The 25,370-nt window shown below is 48.5% G+C and overlaps 1 protein-coding gene across 1 annotated transcript in view; it reads right to left on the bottom strand.

Moving 5' to 3' along the window:
• CNTNAP2 (contactin associated protein 2) overlaps nt 1–25,370 on the bottom strand; it is a 1,623,532-nt gene that overhangs the window by 94,100 nt on the left and 1,504,062 nt on the right. Inside the window, exon 21 of the mRNA XM_041002153.1 lies at nt 1,631–1,724. Coding sequence (XP_040858087.1) covers nt 1,631–1,724 — 94 coding nt within the window. The remainder of the gene's footprint in view (nt 1–1,630; nt 1,725–25,370) is intronic.

Consider the following 25,370-nt stretch of genomic DNA (forward strand, 5'->3'; position numbering starts at 1 on the left):
TCTTTTTAACCTGTCAAGATGCTTTTCAAGTGTTTTTTACCATCCAGGATATTAAACCACCCCTCTCAGCTCTATGGCATTTGCAAACATAATAAACAGATGATTTATATTTTTACTCAAAGTACTGAGCGGCATGCTGGAAAAGCCATGAGCAGGGAGGGGAAAATGATTCAGGCTTTAAATTACGTTTTTCTTTTTTTATCTACAGCTTTCTTGGAAATGTATTACTGACAACCACAAAGAAAATGTCAATAGTGACGGTATAAAACTCAGTGATGGTATAAAGAGTCTAACTAGAGCTGATGAGCTTCTGGAACTGCACCTTGGTGCGCGTCATTTTTATTTCCTAAGGAGGATGCAAAGATATGTAAGGATCGATTCTAAGATTTCACTGCTGGTTGACAAATGTCCCACTGTCATTCCCAGGCAGCGTTTCCTCCTTTCCTTTCTTCCAACGTTTCATGTGTTCCCAAGTCTTGCCAAAAATCTCAGTGTGGATTCCTGGGAATCGGCTAGACCCAGCTCTTCCACGGAATCCATTTCTAATTAACAGCTGATCTCATGAGGCAACCAGGTGGCAGCATCCATCTCCAGGAATCCTTGCTGGATTCCGTGAGATACCTGTCACCTGTCCAACCCATCTTCATTGATGGCGATTTACACAGCTACAGAAAGACAGGCCATCTCGACCTAGGGTCAAATGAGCTTTCAAAGAAAAAAATTTAAAATGCTTCTTTCCAATCTTTCCCTATTTAATGATCAAACAGTTTAAGAGGTTTCAATGATGGTTAGCTTTCCAGATAGCAACATGTTTGTTTATTTTTGCCCCTCACTGTATCTCATCTTTTCTCACTTGTTCATCACTCTGAAAGTGCAAGTGGTTTCAGGAAGCAAAGTGGGGAGCTGAGGTCACACACCGTGCTTCTGAAACCCCGCTTCCCGAGTCACTAGCTGCTCGACTTCAAGCCGGCGGGTATCAATTGGTGGTGGGGGTGGGGGATGCTTGGTATGGAGCCTTGCATGTTACACAGCTGTTGCATGTTACTGCACTCCGGAGACAGCGGGTAACACGATGTTTCGGTCCCTGCCCCGCAAGGGGAGACCAGGCCAGGGTTCCTGGCTATGGCCGTGAGCCCGGCTCGGCTCTCACTGCTGTGACTACCTGGGACGTGAACCAGCGGCTCTCTCACTGCTGTGACTACCTGGGACGTGAACCAGCGGCTAGAAGAGCTCTCTCCTTATCTCTGTCTCTGCCAATCTGCCTTTTAATCAAATCATCATTCATTTGAAAACAACCCCAAACCATGGAGCAGACAGCTGTGGTCTTGTTCAACTGCATGGCAAAAGTAACACTGGTTGTGAGTCTCCAAATCCAACCACCAAGTGTCTCAAAGGAGAAGCAGTGGCTGTAAAATGCGACGCATCCACCATTCCCCCCTCCCCTGCCAGGTGATCCGTTAACCCTTCCTCTGTTGAACTACGCACAACTTCGTCCTATGGAGACGCTCACGACCGACCCCAGGGAGGGGAATGCACCTCGTCACTTTCAGGTAAGCCACATCGTCTAAGGTCATTGCCGTACACAATGTATCCTTAACACACACGCATATCCCAAGAACCGGATTCTTACCGATAACTTTTCCGAGAAAGAGTGACTTGGGAGAGTTGAAGATTGTGTCGGACGAACTTGGCAGAGATTTACTCACTGACGGGTAATGGTCAAGCTGCAGGGAAAAACAAAAAAGGAAAAAGACATTTTTAGAAGAATGTTGCTGTCCTGCACTGGCATGTTTAGCAAGGCAGAGATGAGCTGAGGTTCGAGTGTGGCCAGGGACTGGAGAGCGATGGAGAGGTCTCCAGCCGCGCCAGAGGCACACCTGGGGAGCAGCCTGCCATTTGCTCAACCAAGCCCTGCCCACACCCCAAAACCTACCCCAGTAACTGTAGGAAGTCCCAATCTTGCCCTGCCTTCCCCAAGAACAAGCACACCAGGAGAATTCTCCTTAGCACCTAGTGGGGTATGGAGTTTAGCAACACTCGTTTAACAAAACCTCCCCAGTCTTGCGCACTCCTGCCCTCCTGGGAAGGGACGCCAGGAAATCCCTCTGCCCTGTGCCAAGGGCACTACCCAGTCCGATACGGTCCCTCGGGAGGAATTTTACCTATTTCACTCCGTGGAGCAAACCGCTCGTCCAGGGGAAGCGTGTTGGCGGAGGGAGACGGAGCAGGAGCGCGCAGGCTCCACGCTCACGCTCTTAGAAGCCCGGGTTTGCGTGCAAGCTGCCCTCCGCCCTTTCCCAAGATGCAGCGCGGCCTAACAGGTGCATTGCTTTCAGCTGTGAGCCTGAGCCCTGTGTAGAGGTTCCCACCTGGTCTAGCACGTGTATTCCAGGCCTCAGCCCTTTGCTGACACGCCCACCTGGTCAACCGCCTGCTCTTAGCTCTGCAGGCTCTGGGCTCTCTCAGCTGCCTGGTTTTGCTGAGGAGCAGGCCTAGCCCGTCTGTCGGCTGTACTCTCCCGATTAGCCTGTGTCACCTGCTCTCCGCAGCAAATGCCTGGGCACTCGCGGATGCTGTCCCTGGAGGAGCCCGACCACCTGCCGGACGCTGGGCCTCCTTAAACCGTGTGACCCTGCGGGTCAGGCCTCTCTGTCTCAGGCCTGAATTCTTTTTCCTCCGCAAAGACAGGAACCTCCATCCCTGCCCTATGCTAACAGTGTCACATCTTCTCTGGTGCTGAAACCAATTTCTGAACCCTGTTTCTGGGATATTTGCTTTGAGCAGCACTGACTGAAATGTTAATCTGAGAAAAGGGAAGATCTTTTCTTTCACTGGAGCTGTTTGAAGACCACATGAACTTAGCAAGCGAAGGGCCTGTCGGAGCTGTTCCCCAGCTGACGCACATTTCACGGGGATAATTCACTTGCAGGATTAGGGTCTCTCTGCCGTCAGGTGTGGTGAAGTACGGGTTAAGCCACCACCTGTAATGCTGGCATCCCATAGGTGTGCTGCTCCTAGGCCTGGCTGCTCCACTTCCCATCCAGAACCCTGCTAATGCTGCCTGGAAAAAATAGCACAAGATGATGTAGGTGTTTGAGCATGCACATGGGGGAACCTATAGGTTTTTTTTTTTAAGGTTTATTTATTATCTTTTTTGGAAAGGAGGATATATAGAGAGAAGGAGAGACAGAGAAAAAGCTCTTCCATCTGCTGGTTCACTCCCCAAGTGGCCACCATGGTCAGAGCTGAGCTGTCAATCCAAAGCCAGGGCTTGCAGCCTCTTCCAGGTCTCCCACACGGGTGCAGGATCCCAAGGCTTTGGGCCGTCCTCTACTGCTTTCCCAGGCCACAAACTCCAGGGAGCTGGATGGGAAGTGGAACAGTCAGGATACAAACCAGCACCTATATGGGATCCTGGTGCATGCAAGGCAAGGATTTAGCCTCTAGACTATTGTAGCAGGCCCCTATATGAAATTCTTAACTTCAGCCTTGCCCCAGCCTTAGCCTCAGCTCCATCCATTATAGCCATTTGCTGAGGTCAACCACAGAACAGAAGATGTAGTAAAGTATGCTTGATTCATCTTCAGCATTGATCTCACAGCACAGCTGGGCCAGTGCTGTGGCAGAGCAGGGAAGCCCACCCCCTGTAACACTGGCATCCGGAGTACCGGCTGCTCCACTTCTGATCCAACTCCCTGCTAACGCATCTGAAAAAGCAGTGGACCCAAGGTGCTGGGGCCCCTGCAGCCACATAGGAGACCGGATGAAGCTCCAGGCACCTGCTTCAGTCTCGGCCAGTTGCAGTCACTGTGGCCACTGGGGATGGGTCTGTCTCCCTTCCTCACTGTAACCTATAGCAACAACTCCTCCCCCCCCCCCAAGGTATTCATTTCTTTCAAGGACAGAGTTACAAAGAGAGAGCTCTTGGAACCACTGGCTACAACAGCCCAGACTACCCCAGGTGGAAGCCAGGAGGCAGGAACTCCATTCAGTTTCTTATTTATCCACAGGGGCCCCAGAAGCACACGTGCCACCTTCTGCTTGCTTTCCCAGGAGCACTGGAGCAGGGAGCTAGGGCTGCATGGGAAGCAGAGCAGCCAGGACATGAACCAGCCAGCACATGGGATGCCGTGACCGAACCTGCTATGCCACGATGCTGGCCCCAAGCAGGACTTTCCTTCAGGGTCCTTGGCCTGAATCGCTATCTCCACATTTTGGCGCTAACCAGCTTACAGAGCAAAATTGGCGCTGGCAGTGCACACATACAGACACACCACGGCACCCGACGTTCACAGACAAAACTTAAGAGGAGTTGGAGTGCAAAAACATTTCGAAATCCTTGCACGCAATGGGCCTTCAAAAAAAATGTACGGAAAATATTGTGCAAAAAACAAAGCAGAGGTTACAAGACCTTTTTTTTTTTTTTTAATTTAACACCCAGATAAGCATCTTCCGATTCTGTTTTTCTGCTGACTGGCCGAAGTGCCCTCATTCATTCATTCATCCACAGGTACTCTGGCTTTTCACAATGAGGGCGATTTGCCCTGGCCGGGGCAGGAGAGCCGCATCAGGAACTCACAAAGGCCCGGTATGGTCAGCGTTCTGCAAGCTTTTCCCTACGCAGTGGAGTGGCGGGGCAGTGAAGCTGCTGGAAGCTGTGTTCCCACCAAGCCGGCGCGTTTCTGATCACGTTTTCCTGCTCTAAGGGGGCAACCCGTGGTGTCAGAGAAGGCCTTGGTGCCCCGGTACTCCGTGCCATCTTAGAGCAACAAGTGCGCAAGGCTCCAAGTATTATCCGCACTCCGAGCTCTTGGAACTTCCTGGGTCCTTCCTGGATTTGCGCAAGTGCAAAAACTCTTTTGTTCTGTTCCCATTTGCTGCCCACCTGCTCGGATCAGCCGCAAGGACAGGTGTGGGCGCCGAGGAAGCCCCGCGCAGCGCCCGACAATGGAGGTGTTCCTTCCATGGAGAGGGCAGCGGTGCCGACTCGGACTCCAACGCCTGACTGGGCCAGGGTGCCCCTTGTGCAAAGCCAGAGCTCTGCCCAGGGAGAAAGGGGTGGCGGCAGGTAAGGAAGTGCGCGAGCCTCCCTCCCACGCCAAGGACCAGCTGCCTGGATGGTTTACACCTGCGGAACCTGGCGAGCATGGGGCAGCTAAGATGAGGGGCCACTGAGCCGGCGCATCCTAGGGACTTGGGGGAGACTGACCTGTACAACAGGTACTGTGAAGAGCTTTTGCAACATGAGTCATAGTGTTTGAAAAAGTCCGGGCTGGGGGAACTATGAAAACTCACTGTGCTTTTGAATGCATCAGAGCTTCAGCATTTCCGGATCTTTGCGCAGTTTCTGCAGCTGCACGTTCTCAAGCTGCTCTGGCGCCATCTGATGGCGGAGGCCGGTCACTACCGCGGCCTCTCGGCCCAAGTGCCACCGGACTCAATCACACATCCACCTGGGAACACCGTCATGCAAGAACTTTAAAGTGACTCTGAACCATAGGTTTCCAATATGGGGGGGGGGGGGAAGTACGTATTTGCAGGAAAGAATGCCTCGATGATAATTTAAAAATGCATATTGTTTCACTAAGAAGGGGTGGAATCCAACACACTCTCTTTTCTAACTTGCCGATGTACTATAAATCCCTGTGTGTCTGGGTGCAGACTCGGTGTGCCGTGTCTTCAGGCGCCCTGCAGGGTGCCCAGGTGGTGGGCTCTGGGTGGAAACGCCTGGGCCCTGGGAGTGCTCTCAGGCAAAGCCCAGGCGTACTCCGCACAGGGCAGTTCCCTACCCTCTTCTGACCCAGTGCACCCAGGCCCCGTCGGTTTTAGATGATTTGTATCGAGTTCACAGTCGCATGCAATTTCCAGTTTCTAAGCTTTCCCCTTTCCTAGACCCATACAGGTGGCTTTTACATACGTTTCAAATTTCATTATTCGGTTCCAAAACACAGTAGTGCTACCCCGAAATGTCCCGTTCTTGATTCTGTCATATTAGTGATGCGCCTGATTTTGACTATTTAGAAATAGGACAAGCATGTCTAGTCTTAATTCATCAATAAGGAAGTCAGTATTTAAAACAGAAGTGAGGGCAATGCTGTATGCCGTTTTCATCCCAATGTCTGTTAGGTTAGAATTTTTTTTTTTTTTTTTGCAATTAGAACGGAAGACATAATACATTCTGAAGAGACACAGAAAGTGTGTAAGATTCACAAAAATCAGCTTGAGCTGGCAAAGCAAATTCTCCAGTGAAAGAAAAGTTGGGGGTGGGGATGGCTGGGAAAGGAGTGCTGAGAGACGTCCTTATCCCCAGGGACCAACGTCTGCTCGCTCCTCCTCTTTCCTCTGTTTTGTGGCCAAGAAGGAGGTGAGCGACCAGACGGACACGCACTGGACTTCCGGAGGAAAACCGGTTCAAGTGGACGGCGGGAAGGCATGGAAAGTTCTGGAGCGGAGAGTTTGCCTAGTGTCACCACCAGGTGGCAGTGTCCTCCGCCACAGACACCCCATCAAAGGGCAGCAGAGGATGCGCCTCTGTGGCCAAGACCAGCTCCCCCTGGGGTGACGGCTGAAGGGACAGAGGGCGAGTGAGTGAGTCTCCTTCCTAGGTGACAGGGGTGCAGCTGTGCTTAGGGAGGGCTGTGGAGTCATTGCCCAGGAAGCCGTGTCTGCAGTGAAGTGGTGGAGACAGGGAGACCTAGTGCATCCCGAGGGCTGCCCCACGGTCAAGCAACTTCTCCGCCGCGGCTCTTGGGGTTGCCTTCCAGGTGCGGTGCACGAGCCTCTGTTATGGAACTAACTGCCTGGCGGCTCCAGCCAGAAGGGACGCTCTTATCTTTCAACCATCTCCACTCTAAGCCTAGCTCCTCTTCACTCTGAAAGTCACCCTACAGACCTGGCACAGGGGCTCAGCAGTTAAATCCTCACCTAGCATGCACCGGGATCCCATATGGACACCAGTTCGTGTCCCAGTTGCTACACTTCCCATCCAGCTCCCTGCTTGTGGCCTGGGAAAGCAGTCGAGGACGGCCCAAAGCTTTGGGACCCTGCACCTGCCTGGGAGACCTGGAAGAAGCTCCTGGCTCCTGGCTTCGGATCAGCTCAGCTCTGGCCATTGTGGCCACTTGGGGAGTGAACCAGCAGATGGAAGATCTTTCTCTGTCTCCCCTTCTCTCTATATCTGCCTTTCAAATAAAAAAAGTCACCCAAGGTCTAGGGGTCCCCTGTGCCAGTTGCCAGCACCCCTTCCTATTCCACTTCCCACTCCTCATTGCTGCATTTCAAAACGTTCCTGGGACAAAGGACTTAGAGGATGATGAGCTTTGCGCTTGGTCCGGGCAGGCACCTGCGGGGGCCACAGAGCAGTAGTGTCTTGCACCATCTCCCTTGCCAAGTGGGCACGAGGCCGAGCTTTCCCGGGAGATGGTGTGGTGCCGGATTTTGGAATCCCCAGAAAATAGTCAAGTCTGAAGTCGGTGCTAAGGCATGAAGGTGGTTTATTCAGGTTAGCCTAGATCTCCCAGCCACCTCCCCCAGCCCAGTAGGGCTGGGCGGGGAGGGGGCGGCCACAGCTGAGTCTGCTGCAGGATCAGCAGGGAGGGCAAAAGAGAACGAGAGAGCCCCCGGTTGAGCAGTACAGGGTTCTTGTACATTTTAGGCTATTAATTATACAGTCATGATTCAGCAGGCTTCTATTGGTGGATTTGAAGCAAGCAACTTTCAAAAAGCACAAATCAATGAGGTGTAGGGTGACGAATCTTATCAAACACCAGGTAGCTCCTTCCTGAGGAGTGGTCTGCCTACGTGACCTGCCAGGTGTCCTGCCGGGTGTCACAGGTGTCACATAGACTATCGGGCCTGGAGTTCACACAGCCCCCAGCCAAGCCATTAAGGCAGAATCACAAAAGGCAGAAAACATCTAGGTTCTTCAATGGCACCAGAGGGGCATTGCTGGAGGAAGAACATCTGGAAGCTTCCAGCACAGGCTGGAAGGTGGTAGGGCGAGGGCTGTTGGCGACAGAGGCCCTGGGTGGAGCCTACCCCAGCCACAGGCCAGAACATGACATCTCAGAACCTTTTGGCTCAGCCAGAGGGCAGCCCGGCCACAGCCTGTGGGACATTGAGGCGGAGTGGTTTGTCCCTGCATGGCCCATTGCTTCTCAATGTGCCCCTGTCTCCTGCACACTCAAGGTGACTCCCAACCAGCCCTCGCCACTCTGAGAATCATACCTTCTCCCACCGAGGGCTTCAAGGACTGGAGTGTGCGGAAGGCACTTTGGAGGAAAAAAAAAAAAAAGATAAAGGCAAGGTCAACCTGATCTGCCCTTTTCCGGCAGAATTCAGAAAAAAAAAAAGTCATCCCCAGGAAGACCTGCCCTCCCTCTCCCAGCCAGAACAGCCCCTGTTCCAGCGATGGGGAGGGTAGAGGCAGCGAGCACCGGGCACACAGCCTTGTCAGGTTCGGGCTGCCCTTTCACATTTACAGCTCGCTGCCTCTTGGCTCTGTGTAACCGGGAGAGGGCCTCTCCCCGGGAGGCTGGTCAGCTTCTTTCCCAGGTACAGTCAGCCGCTGGCAGGGGCCGGGGAAGAGCCGGGCCGTCCCTGAGTTTGTTCCTTAGCCATGGCCCCTCAGGCTGGTACCTCTAGGGCATTCTGTGGGGCCTTCTTCCTATCTGCTTTTATTTTTTAAAGGTTTATTTACTTTTTATTGGAAAGGCGGCTTTACAGAGAGAAGGAGAGACAGAAAGATCTTCCATCTGCTGGATCACTCCCCAAGTGGCTGCAACGGTCAGAGTCGTACCCATGCAAGTGCAGGGTTCCCAAGGCTTTGGGCTACCCCCTCACTGTTTGCCCAGGCCACAAGCAGGGAGCTGCATGGGAAAGTGAAACAGCTGGTGCAAGAACAGGTGCCCATTTGGGATCCTGATGCTTGCAGGGGGAGAATTAACCAAGTGAGCCATCATGCCATTCCCTCCCCCTCTCGTCATACTGGTCCCCTTTACTGGACTTAATCTTATATTTTGAATATTTACACTTGAAAGATAAAATGCAGGGAATCAAATGCAGCAGGGCAAGCTCCGTGGGAAAGGCCCACAGACACGGTGTATTATTCGAGCAGAATTCCACTGGCATTGCCGGGTGGCCATCACTTCTCAGATGAGCCTGGTGTATCTGCATGGTGAAGCGCAATCGTTTCAAGGTAATTTCTTTGGGGTCCAAGTGGGCTGTTTGGCTGGACATTTAGCTGGTGGTCATTTCCCTGGCAGTTAAGAGGCAATAAGAGATTGCGTGATAGAGCCTCATTAAAATTAAAGACTGTGACTGCATGCGCCCCAGGACAGCCTTAAGGGGGCACTCATTTGTTCCACGTTTACCATTAAGCCATTAAAAGCATACTGATTCAGGATGGGCCTCGTGTCTCACACACTGAGCTGAGAGCTGAAATGGGTGCTCAGGTGGTGTTTTGCCATTTCAGTTCATGTCTGTTTAAAGGCCAGTTTGCCTTGGCAGACTGGAAAGGGCTGTCTCCAGTCTGTTGATGTTTGGGGAAGGAAATGGTGAGGAGAGAGAAGGAATGAAAAAGAAAACACACAGTGTGAATTCCCAGGCTTGGAGGAGGAACTGGGGGGGCCACAGGTCAGGTGTGTCCCTGCTCTGGTCACGGTGGGAATTCTGGGGTGCTTGCTCAGGGACGCGGGACTGCTTCCTAGAGAATAGAAATACTTGAATTTAGACAAGGTCATTCTACTAGTGTCTTTGGTCCAGGTTGGACATGAGTGGGTCTTAGACAGATGTCGGCTCTGAGAATCCATGAGCAGATCCACTCGCATCCTTGGTCCACGCCGACCTGCCATGGCCAAGCTGGAGAAGTCTGCAGGAGTGGGGATCGCATCTTTCCTGTCCATCTTCATCTCTGTCCCGGGGTCAGTAGATGGAGGTACCCAGGCGCCTAGAGTGAGTCCCAGCTGATGCAGAGCAGCATTCAGCTCCAGGGTCAAGGATAAACTCTTGCAAATGTTTTCTGATTCTTTCTGAGTCCCCAGACATTTCCCCCCACCCCCAACTGACAGAGGGGACACAGAATACAGACAGACAGCAGGATGAACTGTGGGAGTGCCAGCAGGTGCAATGCTGCTACCAGGCTGCTTCCCGTCCCTTGGCAAGAGCATAACTCTGCGAGGGCCATGGTCAGCTGGCTGCCCAGCTCCAGCAGCTGGCACAGCGCCTGATGCCATCAGTACCGGCAGTCAGGAAGTCTGACTCGTTCTCTGACGCCTCTCTTCTGTATTAGCCACGCTCTCCCAAATGGGACATATCCTCTGCCTGCCATGCTCTCCTCTCTCCTTTCAAGAAACACAAGACATGAATGAGAGCTTGTTTGGGGGGATTACCATGGAAGCCGCTCACTCGGTTACCAGCCCCAAGCTGGGCTCAACCACATGGAGGGCTTTGATTTCAATCCCTGATTTTTGTTGAGGCCAAAGGAGCCCTAACCCAGCGCCCAGAGCACCAATCCCATCTCCATTACTTCTTGGCCTAAGCCTGCATGTGGGGCCGGGGTTTTCTGTTTCAACATCAAGGAATCTTTGGTCCATGACTAGGAGAGATCCAGCGAATCCACTGACTCCCGGACTCCCAGTGCAGGAGAGCTGTGACGGTCTGGGGGCGAGACAGGCCCTGGCTTTGCCACTTTGCAACTTTGGATGCCTCCCTGGCTTCTGGCTTCCCCGGGGTAGAAAGCAAAGAGGTTATGGGCCAGATGATATTTAAAGTTTTGTTGAAAGTGAAGGAGTCGTATTTCCCCAGGCCTCTGGGTTCTGCTTGGATCTAGCTTAGGAGCCTGCGTGTAAGGTGCCCTACCAGGGCCCTCACCCGCTGTGGCCAACCTTGATGATGGATGGGGGAGAAGGTCATGACCCTGAAAGAATATGATCATCTTCCAGGCAAGTTTAAGACTCAGCGTGTATGACACGTGCTGTCATTGCCAGGCATACTTGGGACCCCAGCAGATTTTCCTAGGAAAATCCTTCTAAAAAGCTCAGGGTTAATGAGGGGTTCTCAAGCAGAGAGGGGGGGTCCCAGGGACCCCGAGTTGATCCTTTCCTTCTTACAAATACAAAAGAGGAAATAGAATTCCAGGGGGAGTTAGTGAGTCACCTGCTTAGGAGGGCGTGGCGTCTGGCTCGGTCAATATTAAACTCAAGAGGAGGGGTCATTTCTGGAAATGTGTGAGGCTCAAGCAAGAGACAGATCTCCGTGATTTCCTTTGCAGAGGTGCCAGGAGGTCTCCCTGATGGTCCGATAGGTCATGTTAAAATGAGAGGTATTATAAGTATGTTTCTCTATTGTCCTCATGCGATCATTATTATGGTAATGCAATCAGCACACCAGATCCGCCTCTTAAGGCCAAATGCAGTTGAAAGCTTGCAATTAAGAGAATTAGTGAGCCTATTAGGTGATTTATGTTATCTATATAAAACATCCCAAATAATAGAGAGATTAACCTTCCGCACATCGGTCTAGTTTCTCTAGCTTAATGCGCCACCTACTGGAAAAGCACGGGATATTACTGACAACCCAAGATGTTACAGCGAGAAAGAGACCCAAGAAATTATGAGGTTTCAATATAAAAATAAATAAAAAGCATACAGAGACTGAGGAGACCAGTAGAAAACGGATTTTGTATTGGAAGATCTGTGTGACTTTTACTAACACTTACGAGTGGGAGGAGAAATTATTTCACAGCTGATATAGCATTTCTTTAATAGTGTTAATTTCCCAGACATTTATAGCACGCTGGTCCCATCCCTGCATATTTGTTGCAAAGAATCTGATTACGAAAAAAAAAGTGAGTAATTTTTGGCTCATGTCCGTGGCTTACAAAAGAAAATTCAGAAGATGCAGGTAAAGTTTTACGAAGCAATGTCTGCAAGCCATCCAAGGATGGTCCCCCCCAGTGACGGCAGATACAAGCACCCGTACTGCAGGGAGACACCCCAACAGCAGGAGCACGGACTCCTGAGGGTGCCTGCGAAACACCTAGTGGGAGACCGGAGGGGAGGACAGTGGGGGAGGGCAAACCCCAATGCCCATTAAACTGTGTCATCAAATAAAGAATACAAAATAAAATGAAAAAAAAAAAAGCAGCAGCAATGTCTGAACCAGTATCTGGGAGTTTGATTTCCTCCCTTCTTCCGCGAGATCTAGTGTTATCAGACTAGTTCATCATTTTGATATATTTTAATATTTAAAATCCGTTCAGCGCCCATCAACTCTAACCTGACGCACGGGACTATTGTAGAGGACTGTTTAAACCATCATCAAGCACTTTTACAGGAACTTGGCAAAAAGGCTTTCCAGGAATAAGAAAAGAAAAAAAAAAACCCTACATAGGTGTGCGGGGGAAAGGCAGGGAGATAAAAGAGGAAAGAAAACTTAGAATGAGGAGAGCAGAGAGCAACACATTCTGCGGACACTGCAGAGTATTACAGCTATCCGTAGTTAATGAAAAAAAATACATCTGAGTGAGAATGACTGTGAAAGACGATGTGGACAAGGTAAGATGATTGAGGCGTTGGTCATTCTGTTCTTCCCGTGCCTCCGTAATCTTAATGTGTTAAGCATCTATTTTCAGGGGTCACTGACTTGGGTTTCTGGTGAATTTGTTCATGAGCTTTTCCTTTTTTTCTTCTTACAAAGATTTATTTATTTTTTTTATTGGCAAAGCAGATTTCCAGAGAAAAAGGAGAGACAAAGATCTTTGATCTTTGATCTGCTGGCTTGCTCCCCAAACGGCTGCAAGGGGTGGAGCTCAGCCCATTTGAGGCCAGGAGCCTCCTCTGGGTCTCCCAGGTGGGTGCAGGGTCCCAAAGCTTTGAACCATCTCCCGTTGCCATCTCAGACCATAAACAGGGAGCTGGATGGGAACTGGAACAGCTGGGACACGAACCGGTGCCCATATGGGATACAGGGCTCTCGCAAGGAGGGGTCTTAACTGATTGAACCGCTCTGTGGGACCCTGTTGAGCTTTCTGGGGAGTTTTAAGAGGGCCTGCGCAAGGGCGAAGCTGTGAGTGGGGACACTGGTGAGCCGAGTGCTGCTTGTCCGTGGTTGAGACAGTGTCACAGGGGGTCATCTCGCTGTCCAGCTCATGTCCACTGTGACTGGCCCAGACTCAGCAACTTCCGGCGCGGTGGAGCCCTCGCAGGAGCGCGTGAAGCAGCAGATCTGGGGCTGTGAGCAGCTGTGGGCTGCAGCTGCGGGAGCTGCTGTGCACACCCCTGGGACAGCCCAGCAATGTCCCCACAGGCCTCCCAGGGCTTGCGAAGGATTCTCCCGGTGTGATCCAACCGCAGCAGGCAAGCTTGTGCCAGCCACCTGCCCGATCAGCCTGCCTAGTCAGTGACCTTTCAGCCCAGCACATGACTCCTAGACCCTCCTCCGGCCACGCAAGAATTCTCACGAGCTCTTGTGATCACAGGCTACCTGTGACTTGGGACTGGAGTGACAATAATTGCACCAGGCACATCAAGATTTGAAGTGATGTTATTATGCCTGAAATGCTTCATGGCCTTTATATCGTGCCTTTGATGTCCGGTAGTCAGCTTGGTGGATGCGACTGGGGTTCATGGAGAAGGCTGGGTTGAGCTAACCATGTGGGAGTTTGGGATGTCAGAGCGTACTGCTGGATGAAATCATGAAGGCAGTGACTACAAACAAGGGCGGAAAGGCGTGAAGACTGAGCCGGGAGGTGTGCCAGGGAGGGACGTGAGGGCACAGTGGGGCAGCCCGAAGGGGAGGTGTGCCGGGGGAGGGACGTGAGGGCACAGTGGGGCAGCCCGAAGGGGAGGTGTGCCGGGGGAGGGACGTGAGGGCACAGTGGGGCAGCCCGAAGGGGAGGTGTGCCGGGGGAGGGACGTGAGGGCACAGTGGGGCAGCCCGAAGGGGAGGTGTGCCGGGGGAGGGACGTGAGGGCACAGTGGGGCAGCCCGAAGGGACTGCACGGAAGGGGCTGCGCAGACAGAAAGAAACAGGAAAATCCCCGGCCGCGGCATCGTGCTGTGCTCTGTGTCTTCCCGGGGAGTAAAACAGGAACTGGAACCTTGGAACCTCGTGCCAGTTTGGCAGGGATGTGGGGACGGGGGGGGCGAGCTAAGGAGCACCTCCCGGGGAGAGGCTCCCAGGAGCTCTTCACAGTGCGCCAATCTGGCAAAGGAAGTGTCTCCAGGTCACGTAGGAAGAAAAAGGCAAACAAACAAGGCAGGAGGGAGAGCAGGAAACACGTGAACATACACTCCACCAAACAAGAGCGCTACCAAGGGCAAGGGGGACCGTTTTGATCAACGTCACTCCTCAGCAGGGAAAGAAAACACCGGAACCGAAATGACATACTGCTACTGACACGTGAGCGATGACCATGGACCAAACGACACTATCAAGTGCTGGGGGACACGTGGAGCAACTGGAATCCTGCTCTGCTGTAAAGGACGCAAAATGAACACATTTTTAATGAATGATACACTACCCACTGACTCATGAGTTTTAGTCCGAGACATGAACTCCACAGAAACGAAAGATGCCCACAATTTACACAGGCACACACACGCGTGTAGAAATTTTATTCACATCTCCAAAAGGAAACGATCGTATATTCATCCATATGTGAATGAAGTAAGCAGATGGCGGCATATTCACAAGTGTAACAACACACGGCAATTAACGCAAGCGAAGACACACACACACACACACACAAAAGAAGACTCTAGAACCGTTACACAGAGCGAAAGGGGCCAGAAACGGAATCAACAGTTGCTCGCGGGCAATGGTTGGAGAAAGTTGAAAGGACAGGGGCTGGAGAGACCCTTCTGGGATGTTGGAAATGTTCCATATTAGGCCAGTGGTGGTGGTGACATGGGTGTCTGTTTGTCAAAACTCCATCTGCATAAAGTGTGTACATCTCATCAATGCAATGTATACTTCAACAATGTAAAAGAGAGACCCGGGAAAGCAAACAGCAGGCCTAGATGGCTATTTCCACATCAGGACGGGCTTTTGTTTTAGGGCAAAAGAAACTATTTGCATGGGAAGGAACCAGCAGAGAGACCGGAGTACCAGGTATCCCTCCAGAGTTGAGATGAGCTGAGCAAACGGGCGGAGAGCCTGGCTTGCAGTGTCCCTCGGAAGCAAACTTCATTTTCCTTTGTGTTACTTTCTGAACTTGCAACAAGTACCTCTAATTCTATATTTACAAATTAAAAGGGAGAGAGAGGTGTTTGGCCTATATCCTGAATCTTGGGGTTGAATCTTGGTTCCAGTTCAGGTCGCAGCTCCCTGCTGATGCCCTCCCTGGGTGGTGGCAGGGCTGGCTCAAACACCCGTGTTCCTGCCCTGGCCTGGGAGCCCCGATGGAGTTCCCGGCTCCTGGCTTTGGCCTGGGCTAACGCTGGCTGTGCAGGCCTTTGCCACGTGAATTGACGTGTGAAAAAAAAAATCTCTGTCTTCATTTTTTCTGGCTCTCTGCATTTCAGATAAAGAAATAAAATTTTTTGTAAGAAGAAAAACTGCTTTCCGTACCCTGGTAATGTTAATAGAAAAAAAGACCATTTTGAACTTAATTTTTTTCTAAGTAGGCATTAGGATTGCTGTTTTCAAATTACATTATTATTATTATTGAAATAAAGATTTACTTACTTATTTAAAAGAGATGGGGGGGGGGCGGAGAAAGGGAGAGAGGGGAAGAGAGAGAGAGAGAGAGACTTTTATCTGCTTCAGTCCCCAAATGGCTGCAGCAAGCATGGCTGGGTCAGGTGGAAGCCAGGAATTTTATCCAGGTCTTCCGTGTGGGTGCAGGGGCCAAGCATTTGGACCATCTTCTGAATCTTTTCCAGGCAAAACAGCTGCTAAGTCACAGCACCAGCCACCCACGTTGCAGTTTATAAGGAAAGACTGGAGGAAGTGTGTGACAAGTATCTGTTTCAGGCGAGGGGCTAGAAATGGATGTTTTCCTATGCAGGGTTGGAAAACCTGAGGCGCAAAGAACTGTGTGCCTACTCCAAGCCCCAGGAGTCAGAAGCAAATATTCACTTTAACACACGTCACTCTATGCGAGCTACTCCAGTAAGTATCGTTAGCACGGAAATGCCCTGACCTCCTGTGAATCTCAACTCCCCCTCACTGTAGCTGAATCTTATGCTTGTTATTTCTAAAGAAGTGAAGCTGCTTTTTATCATCATCATTCCCCTAACTCAGGGAGCTAATGGTTTCCCCAGGTAAATGGTATTCACTCATCCATGAGTCTTTGCCTGGTGATGTTTTAAAATACCGAGAGCAAACGTAATTTCAGTGTCTAATCAGACTCAAGGTAAGGGCCATGCCATTCCAAAGATATTTAATTTTCTTTTTTTATTGGCTAATCTTATAGGATTGTTGGTTTGCTCAAATGGTGATGATGGGATGATTCTTATATGTGGGGTGTTTAAGGACTGCAAGCTCAGGCGCTTTGATTTTATTGATCTTTTTAATATACTGGCTTCAGTATTTAAATGAGTTTGAGTTTGTTCCTTTTCGTGGTCTTTCAATGAAGTGTAAGTTGACCTGGCTCCTTTTGTAATCATTGCACCATAATGGTAGAAAAAGACTAATAATAAAAATGAATTCATTTTATGCAGTTGAAAAGGTTACATTTCTATTGATTTTAACTGTAACATAGTTAAAGTCCCGGATATAAAAAACAGCGACTCAGCAAATGCATCCTTTTTAGTATAGCAACTCTATCCATGTTGCTGTGCCAGTAGGCTTGGCTGCCATAGGAACATTGAGCCTGGAGTTGGGCAGTTGGCGTTATCTGAGGAAGATGACCTTCACACCGCGTTCCAGGTGGAAGAGCAAAAACGTGTGTCAGAAAGCTCATCTCCCAGCGAGTGGCTTCAGAAGATGGCGCGAAGCCCATGGGCATAAAAGCCCAACTTGATGGCTGGTTCTGCAGACGCATGGAGAGCTCCCCGGAAACCCCAAAGCCTTTGAGTACCACACTTGGGGCCCGGATCCAGAAGGAGAATAGGGGGAGGACTGGGAGAACTCGGGGGGGAAGCAGTGAGAAATGAGGCACAGACAAAGCCAGATGAGAAGGCATCCGCTCCTGCCACGATTCAGTCCAGAGTGAGCACACTTTGCTTATGTGTATGCACACCTAGGTTGAAGCTCTACCTGGACCACTGGAGACGGAGTCAGCCTGGAAGCCTGGCTGCATCCTGCCTTTGGGACTTCTCACAGATCATACTTTAATCCACCTGACCGTGTGTCAGTGGGCACATGTTGGATAGACAGTGGAGAACACGGAACCTCAGAGGTCATGGCATTGTGTAAGAGAACATCCTGCTATCAAGCAGGAGAGCCCAGAGTCCCAGAGGCTTACAGAAGCCATGCTGCTCCATGGGGTGCCCTGGGTGCTGAGCCGCTGAGAGCTGGGCGAGCATGGTGCCAAGCAATTCCCTAGACAATCCTGGGCATGGGTGGAACCTGCTTGGACCCCATTTCCTCTTCCCTGTTTTCTAAAGATTTAGTTATTCAACTTGAAAGTCAGAGTTACACAGAGGGAGAGAGAGAGGTTTTCCACCTGCTGGTTCACTCCCCAGATGGCTGCAATGGATGGCATTGAGGTTCTTCGGGGTCTCCTACGTGGGTGCAGGGCCCCAAGGAGTTGGGCCATCCTCTGCTGCTTTCCCGAGCCATATGCAGGCATCCACATCAGGAAGTGGAACAGTCAGGCTTTGAACCAGTACCCATAAGGGATGCCGGCACTGCAGGTGCAGCATTAGATGCTGTGCCAGCACACAGGCCTCCTTTTTAACGTGTTTTCTGATCTGTGTGGTCCCTGTCCCTTTATCCTGTTTTTCAACACACACAGTGCACTTGTGGGATGCAGCCGTTGAGGTCAAGTGCCCGAGCAATGACAGGTGCCATGGGGACCACAGTCAGCTCGGTGGAGTGGCCGTTCTCATGACTGAACTGCTGTGTTGGCCCTGGGTGACGAGCCTGGGAGGGAAGCTGGCGGAGAGCTGCAGGCATTCATGCAATGCTTGTATTGATTCCGTTCCTTCCATCTCTTTTTGAAGTCTTCTCTTCTCATTCGAATCAGCAGCACAGAATCCCTCTTGTACCTATAGGCGTTTTTATTCCCGCTCTGTGCAACTTTGAAATCAACTTTGCTCATCTCAAAGATACACACAGAAGCACGGAGTCTTTCAGTTGGCTTGGTGATGAGTGGGAAAAACTTACGCATCTACTGCCTCTCAGAAATCTGCATTGCCCCAGATGGGTTGAACTTATGGAGGTGTAACCAGAATCCCTTGCTTATAAACTGGCTTTATTTATTTATCCGGACATTCAGCAAGCATTTCTCAAGGCTCGCCTGTGTACTCAGAGCTGAGACAGAGCAATGAGATGTGTAAGGGTATGAAAAAAAAAATCTTTGTACCCTTTAAATACGACAGTGTGCTTTCATTTGTGTAAACCATAGTAGGTCTGGCCTCCACGACAGCATTTCAAATTCGATGAGCAACAACCTAGGCTACAACCTATGGCTCTGGTTTGATGTCACATCCAGGCTGGCTTCCCAGAGAAGGGTCCCTGCCCCACGCCCAGCAGTTACGAGTACTGACCACTAGAGGGCAATTGAACACCAGCTCAGGAACCGCTCCAGGACGCTGTCCATCAAATCCTCACACTGAATGCCATGGCAGAGTTCTCTCTCTCCCGAGTGGAAGGGCAGCATGCAAGCCTTCAGAACTGCAGACCCCATGTTGAGATACATTTACTTTTCAGAGGGAAGATAAATTTATGTGAGATAGGAACCTGCTTTCAGGTACCTGTGCATAAGAAACAACCTACGCTGCCTATTGTCCTAAAAAAATAGCTTGGAGAATTACAGTCTTTGAGAGCGATTTTAGTGCACTGCCGATAGATGTAACAATATAATGCCTCCCGGATTGGACTTTGGTTTTCATGCTAGATAAAATAGAAATCCAGGGATCTTTTTTTTTTTTTAGAGATGATTTAGGAACTTGATGTGCTTGGCCAAAAAAAAAAAAAAAAACCAAAAACCCTCTCAACCTGAGACATATAAGCTTCAGTTATATGCTGAAAAAGGAGTGATGGAAGGAGGGAGGGCAGGAGGGAAAAGGAGGGAGGAACACAGAGAGAGAGAGAGAGAGAGAGAGAGAGAGAGAGAGAGAGAGAGAGAGAGACTGACAGCTCAGAGTCCTATGCTGGGATGAGGAACTGCATTACGACTGTGCTCCCACTGAGCTAGCTGTAAGACATGCAAAGTGACGTTTTCTGGAGTACAGGATTGGGCGTCCCAGCTAGCCCTGCAGCACATAATTCATTTGCAGATGAAATTGCTTTAGAAAACAATTGAAAAGCTTGGACGTGTTGACATATTCATTAGGAGTCTTTATTTCTGCTTCAGATCAGATGGGTTTGATGGGTTATGATTTATTTTTTTTTCATATGTTCTTTGGTGTAACTCTTATGAATACCTTAAATGCAAACGTTGAATCTCTGTCGTGAAAAAGAAGTAAGACAATGTTGGTCTCCCAGGGCCCCATAGGAGATCTCTAAGGAACAGCCTCAAGGTCACCACGTGCCTGCTCTGCTCTGTGCCTCCTCCCCTAGCATGGCTCATCCCCCCTCCCGTGCTTCCATGCAACACGCTCATACTTCGGCTGACACTTGGTTCCTATCTGCCTTACTGATCGTGTCTTCATGGAGGCAGCAGCCATGCTTCATGCATGAATATGCCAGGTGCTAAAACACGCTTCATGCACTCAAGTGCGAGTCAGTGGCAAGAAACCTTCGTCCTAAAGACCCTGGGGATGGTGGCCCTGGCAGCTGTTTTCTTTTACTTTCAAAGACAGAACAGGCATTTGGGAAGGAAGCGAGCTGTTGACTGGGTCACAGACTGTGTGTATTTTCACTCTACCCAAACAAACCTCATTAAAACAGGTCACCTGGTTCTTAGTTTCGATACAAGAAAGCTGATTTCTGTATCTTGCTGGAGCGTATAGGGCTGGGGAGTGGAGGATATGGTTAATAAGGACTTCTTTTGATTTTTTTTTGTCTTAATAAGAACCTCTGAATTCAACAATCCCGACCTGCAGGAATCACTTAGATCATCTTCATAGAGAAATCTTGCTTTACGGGCTGTGGCTTTGTCACCAGGTCAGACTGTTGACATGCTGTCTTGCCACGTTCATGTTGTATTATTTACATACTGATAGGGAGAGCAACTTGTTCAAGTCTTTGCTAGAGGAGAATGAAGTTTAATAGATTTTTACTATCTGAAGAAATATATATGTGTTCCTACCTCCTGTCCTTTGTCCTCTCCCAGAAAATAAGCTCCTTGAGGCTAAAAGACACATTTTGCCCCTTTTGATGATCCCATCATCCCACCACTGACTGTACAAACTCCCTTTTCATGGTGGATACCCAGTACCTTTGTCACCCTCCAACTTATTTTGGTTCAAGCTGAATTGGTTCAGTTGTGCCCCACATCAGTAAGTGGACTTAGGCCACAGTGTATGTGACCCCTTGATTTTCACTGGTCAGGCTTAAGGTTGCTGCTTGCAACTTTCCCACCATGTATTGGGCTGGTTTGTGGGCAGGGATATTGCTCTGTTAAATTCTCAGCGATCCTCGCATGGTTTAAGGGGTTAGGAAAGTGCATTGTTAAGGGCGTCATCTTCAACATTCTTGGAGCTCTTTAACACACACACTGTAGCTCCATGAGCCAGGTCCTTGCACATGAGCTCCCTGTTCTCTGGGATGGGAGGTGGGCTGAGCATTAAGCCACAAACTGGTTTGAAGGCAAAGGCAGGGCAAGGAGTACAAGGCTTTAATGTTTTATTTCCTCTTTTTTTTTTGGGGGGGGGTGGTGGGGGGTAGGTAGGTGGTGACTCAAATAGTTCTGCTTTTTGCTCAGAATCAAATACTGAATACTTTCTAAAATGTCAACGTCGAGTAGCCCAAAATAAAAACCAGAGAAGATCTTACAAAAACGAATGAGGTCAAGAGAATTTTGATATGTATATCAATATATCAATGGCTTCTCTGGATACATAGTATGAATATAGAAGAAAAAGGCAAAACCCAACTCAACTCTGACTTTGTGAGCAAGTTTCCAACACATGGAGACCTCTCCTCTGCTCGAATGTCTTGCAGGGATCAAATCATGCAAAATGATACAAGAATCTAATAAAGTATTGACCTGAGCTCTCTACAGAATTAAGCTCAAGGCAGTGTTCCATTGAGCTGGAAGGTTAAGTTGTAAGCTGAGGCTCCAGTGGAGAACCTCTGAATGAGTAAGTGGTTCTTGGGGGGAGGATGCTGGAGAGACCAAATGCCTCGTCATTATTCTTGTAACCGCCTCCCTTCTGTGGAGTATGCTTGTACTGCACAAACAAGGCTGTGAGTTTATCATCCAGAGTCTATAAAAACCAAATGAGCCAAAGGGAAGGAGTTACTGTAAGTGTAATTTCAAGAGCATGGCCCCAGGCTAGTGAGGTCAACTTTCTTTATTTGTTCTGACACTCCTAAGAAGATTTAATGTCTCCCAACACTGTTTTCTTTCATAAAGGCTCGAACAACGTATGATATTAAAATTTTTAGGAGTGTTTACATCTAAATGCTTTGCAGGATTGTTTTTTTTTTATTGGCAGAAAGTTCAAGAGTAATAAAGATACACACTTTTAAATAATTCATCTGAGCTTCAGTGAATTTCGGGCTAGGCTGTATGTTACCACGAAGAAGAAAGATGCTAAATCAGAAAGACAGGAGGTCATGTTCATGTTTACTTAGAGAACTGAGTGGAACTTTCTCTGTGTATGCTAGTGTCTGCTCCAGAAACACTGGCCTGCAAGCTGACGGGATGGTTTTCCAACTTTTTTCCTAGTAGGCATATCAGCCTACTTGAAGAAGGATGCTCCATGGCATCTGATTGGACCTGCTAATTCATGTTCCATTTAATGGCAGTTCTAGCACAGAATTCAAAGCATAGTCTCGGGAGTCGGGCAGACCCAGGCTTGCATCTCAACCCTATTCCTTATCGAACTCTTTCTTTGCTTCATTTGTGACATTGAGCTAATTGTGTAGCTCATAGGGTGTTAATAAAGTGCAGCCTCTGGAGGGGCCAGTGGTGTGGTGCAATAGGATAATCTGGTACTGTGTGCCCTGGCATCCCTGGCAGCACTGGGCTGTTCTGCTTTGAGTTCAGCCCCTTTATGATTGGCCTGGGAAAGTAATAAAAGATGGCCCAGGCTCTCAGCTTTAGCCTTACAGTTCTGGCTGTTGTGGCTATTTGTGGAGTAAACCTATGAACGGAAGAGACATACTTCTTTCTTCCTTCCCTGCCCTCCCTCCTCCCCTCTTTTCTTTCTTCTTTCCTTATTACCTTCTTCCTTCCTCTCTTTCTCTCTCTCTCCCTCTGCATGTCACTCTTTCAAATTAAAAAATCTTTTTCAAAAGCAGTGATTGCTGTTGCCATGACTACTAGTACTGTTATTAAGTTTATCGTTATTACTGCCTTAATATAGTCTTTTTTTGGAAGTGGAATTCCTTTATGATTGTTATTGAGGAAACATTTTAGACAAAAGAATCCTAATCAGCAGATCTAACAATTCTTTACAAAGCTGCCTTACCAACTTGTTTCTCTTGATGTTTCACATACAAGTTCTTTTTTTTTTTTTTAGCTTTCAACTATAAGGTGCATTTCCAGAGCAGTGACTTATCTTTTCCTAGCTCAAGTTCATCATTCCTTCTGTCTCTGAACAAAACAAATATCAAAACAGTTTATCAGTGTGAGGGTATTACTATTTCCCACTGCTGTGCTAATTAGATTCTAGAGGCAACACTAGCTCCCCAAGAACTTCATTTCGTATGAACCTTTCAGAAATTTCCAAGGCAAATCTGGAGGAGCGAGCTTGGTTCTCTTGCCTGCTTGCTCCCGTGTGAGTGCTGGCTCTCTGGAGAAGGTGTTCTCTGGGTGGTGGGTCAAACCCTGCATCCTTCAAGGACCTGGGTCCCATGAGTCAGGTGTGCACACGACTGTCTGATCTTTTCCATGTGGTGGGGCCAACAGCACCAGGCTTCCCGACCTCACAGGTTGACAGTGTTTCTGGAGCCAAGTGTTTGGATGGACATGAAAGTATTTTGAATGCTAAAGAACTTGATGACTAAGGTCATTGGAAGCCTAGGTTCCTTCCAGTCCCCCACTGGACTTGAACTTACTTGAAATTCCACATCATGGGGGTATTTTTTCCATCTACAGAAAGTGGTTCATTTGTTTCTTTCCATCCTTCAATCCTTGATGTTCATTAATATCTATGGCTTCTCTCTCTGTTTAGAATTGGATTCTTTTTCAATTTCTGGTAAAGTTCCTGCAGCTATTTTGACAGGACTCTGTGTTCCTGATGATTGATTTGACAACATTTGATCTGTATAAGACTTTACACTATATAATGGTATTTCAGAGTTAGTATTTCTTTAGGTCATACTTTTTGTTGAACCTTCTTCAGTGGAGGTGGGTGGGAGGTTAAATTCATGGGGTAGGAGGACAGTTACACCTAGTTAAGTCTTCAAAATATTAACTCCTCTAGTGCGTTCATTTACTTCAATGTTATCTTATAAACATATATAATACCCCTCATAATGAATATTCATCCACCTCCTCTGTGTCCCTCCTCTCCCCCACTGTCAATGTTCTACCCATCTTTAAGACCCTGCAGTAACAGAACTACACTACCCTACCACTTGTTCAATCATTCTTAGATGCTAGTATGTATAACCTTTTGTCATTGAACATATTCTACATAATTGCCTTTGTGCGTTTCTATTCAGTTTCAGAGACTTTAGGAAGCTTCCCTCCAAATTTAACACTTGTATTGTACTGTGCCCTGGGTGAAAAATAAAGTTATATACATCAAACTTCTCATAGTTTTCTAGCTTTGCAGCGAATACAATCCCAACCAATGGATACCTTAAAGTAGGTTGTAATTATAACATAAATGTAGAATACGTAGCACTGTCTTATGGTCAGGTGACAGATGGTGCAGAAATGGATAGGACAGCCTAGAAAGATAGGACAGAATGGTACAGTAGCATCCCCTTGTCTCTAATTTTGCTGTCTGTAGCTTCAACTATTTGCAGTCCACCGTGATCTGAAAAGAATAAATGGAAAACTCCAGATATAAGCACTTTCAAAGTTTATAACTATATACTGCTCTGAGAGGTATGATACACTCTTGCCCTGTCCTGTTGCATTCCACCTGGGATGCGAATCCTTTGTCCAGTGTATCCATGTGGTATACACTCACTACCTGCTAGTCACGTAGTTGGTGTCTCAGTTATCAGACTGACTGTCCTAGTACTGTAGAACAGGCGGTCCAATAAAGCATACGTAGTACCCTAATGTTATTTCACAATGCCCACAACACTCATCTCCTTTCATTCTGCCACACAGGTATTACTCATCTTACATCATCACAAGAAGAAGCGTTTGAGAGGGAGAAGGAATGAGAATGAATGAATCACATCTGCTGGTTTATTTCCCAAAAGTCTAACACAGTCAGGTCTGAGCCAGACCAAGGAGAGGAGATGGCAACTCAGTTCATGTATCCAACGAGGCCGACAGGAACAAAATGGAGCCATCAGTACTGCCTGCAGAGATCTGCTTTTGGGGGGGAGCTGGAGTCCGACGTTGGAGCCAGGCATCATTCTAGGCACTCCAATATGGGATGCATATCTAACTGAGGTCTTAACCCCAGGCTAAATCTCCACTCCAATATTCTATATTATTATTAGTTATTATTATCATTCTCTTACTTGTTCAGTCTATAAGTTAAACTCTATCATAAGTATAAATCAATAGGAACAATATGGGATGCATATCTAACTGAGGTCTTAGCCCCAGGCTAAATCTCCATCCCATAATTGTTCTATATTATTATTGGTTACCACTTCATTCTCTTACTTGTTTAATCTATAAATTAAACTTTATCCTAAGTATAAATCAATAGGAACAGACAGTATGTAAAAGCGTGGCACCAACTGTGGCCTCAGCCATCCACTGGGTGCCAAGGAGTGTGTACCATATGAAAAAGTGAGGGGTTATTTAATGCAATACAGTATTCTGTAAACTGTCACTTCACATAACTGGAAGGTCAAACAAGGGTCCTTGACCCATAGCTTTAGGGAAAGTGTGTTAAATGCTGTGGAATGGTCATGTTTGCTATTTGCTTCTTGTTGTCTACATCAGGGAAGAGATTCAGGAAAAAAAAAACCCAAAAAACAACTAACCAGTTTTCAACCACCAATGAAAG

This window comes from Ochotona curzoniae, unplaced genomic scaffold (assembly GCF_017591425.1).
Source record: "Ochotona curzoniae isolate NIBS_2020 unplaced genomic scaffold, NIBS_Ocur_1.0 scaffold_2476, whole genome shotgun sequence".
NCBI classification, from domain to species: Eukaryota; Metazoa; Chordata; class Mammalia; order Lagomorpha; family Ochotonidae; genus Ochotona; species Ochotona curzoniae.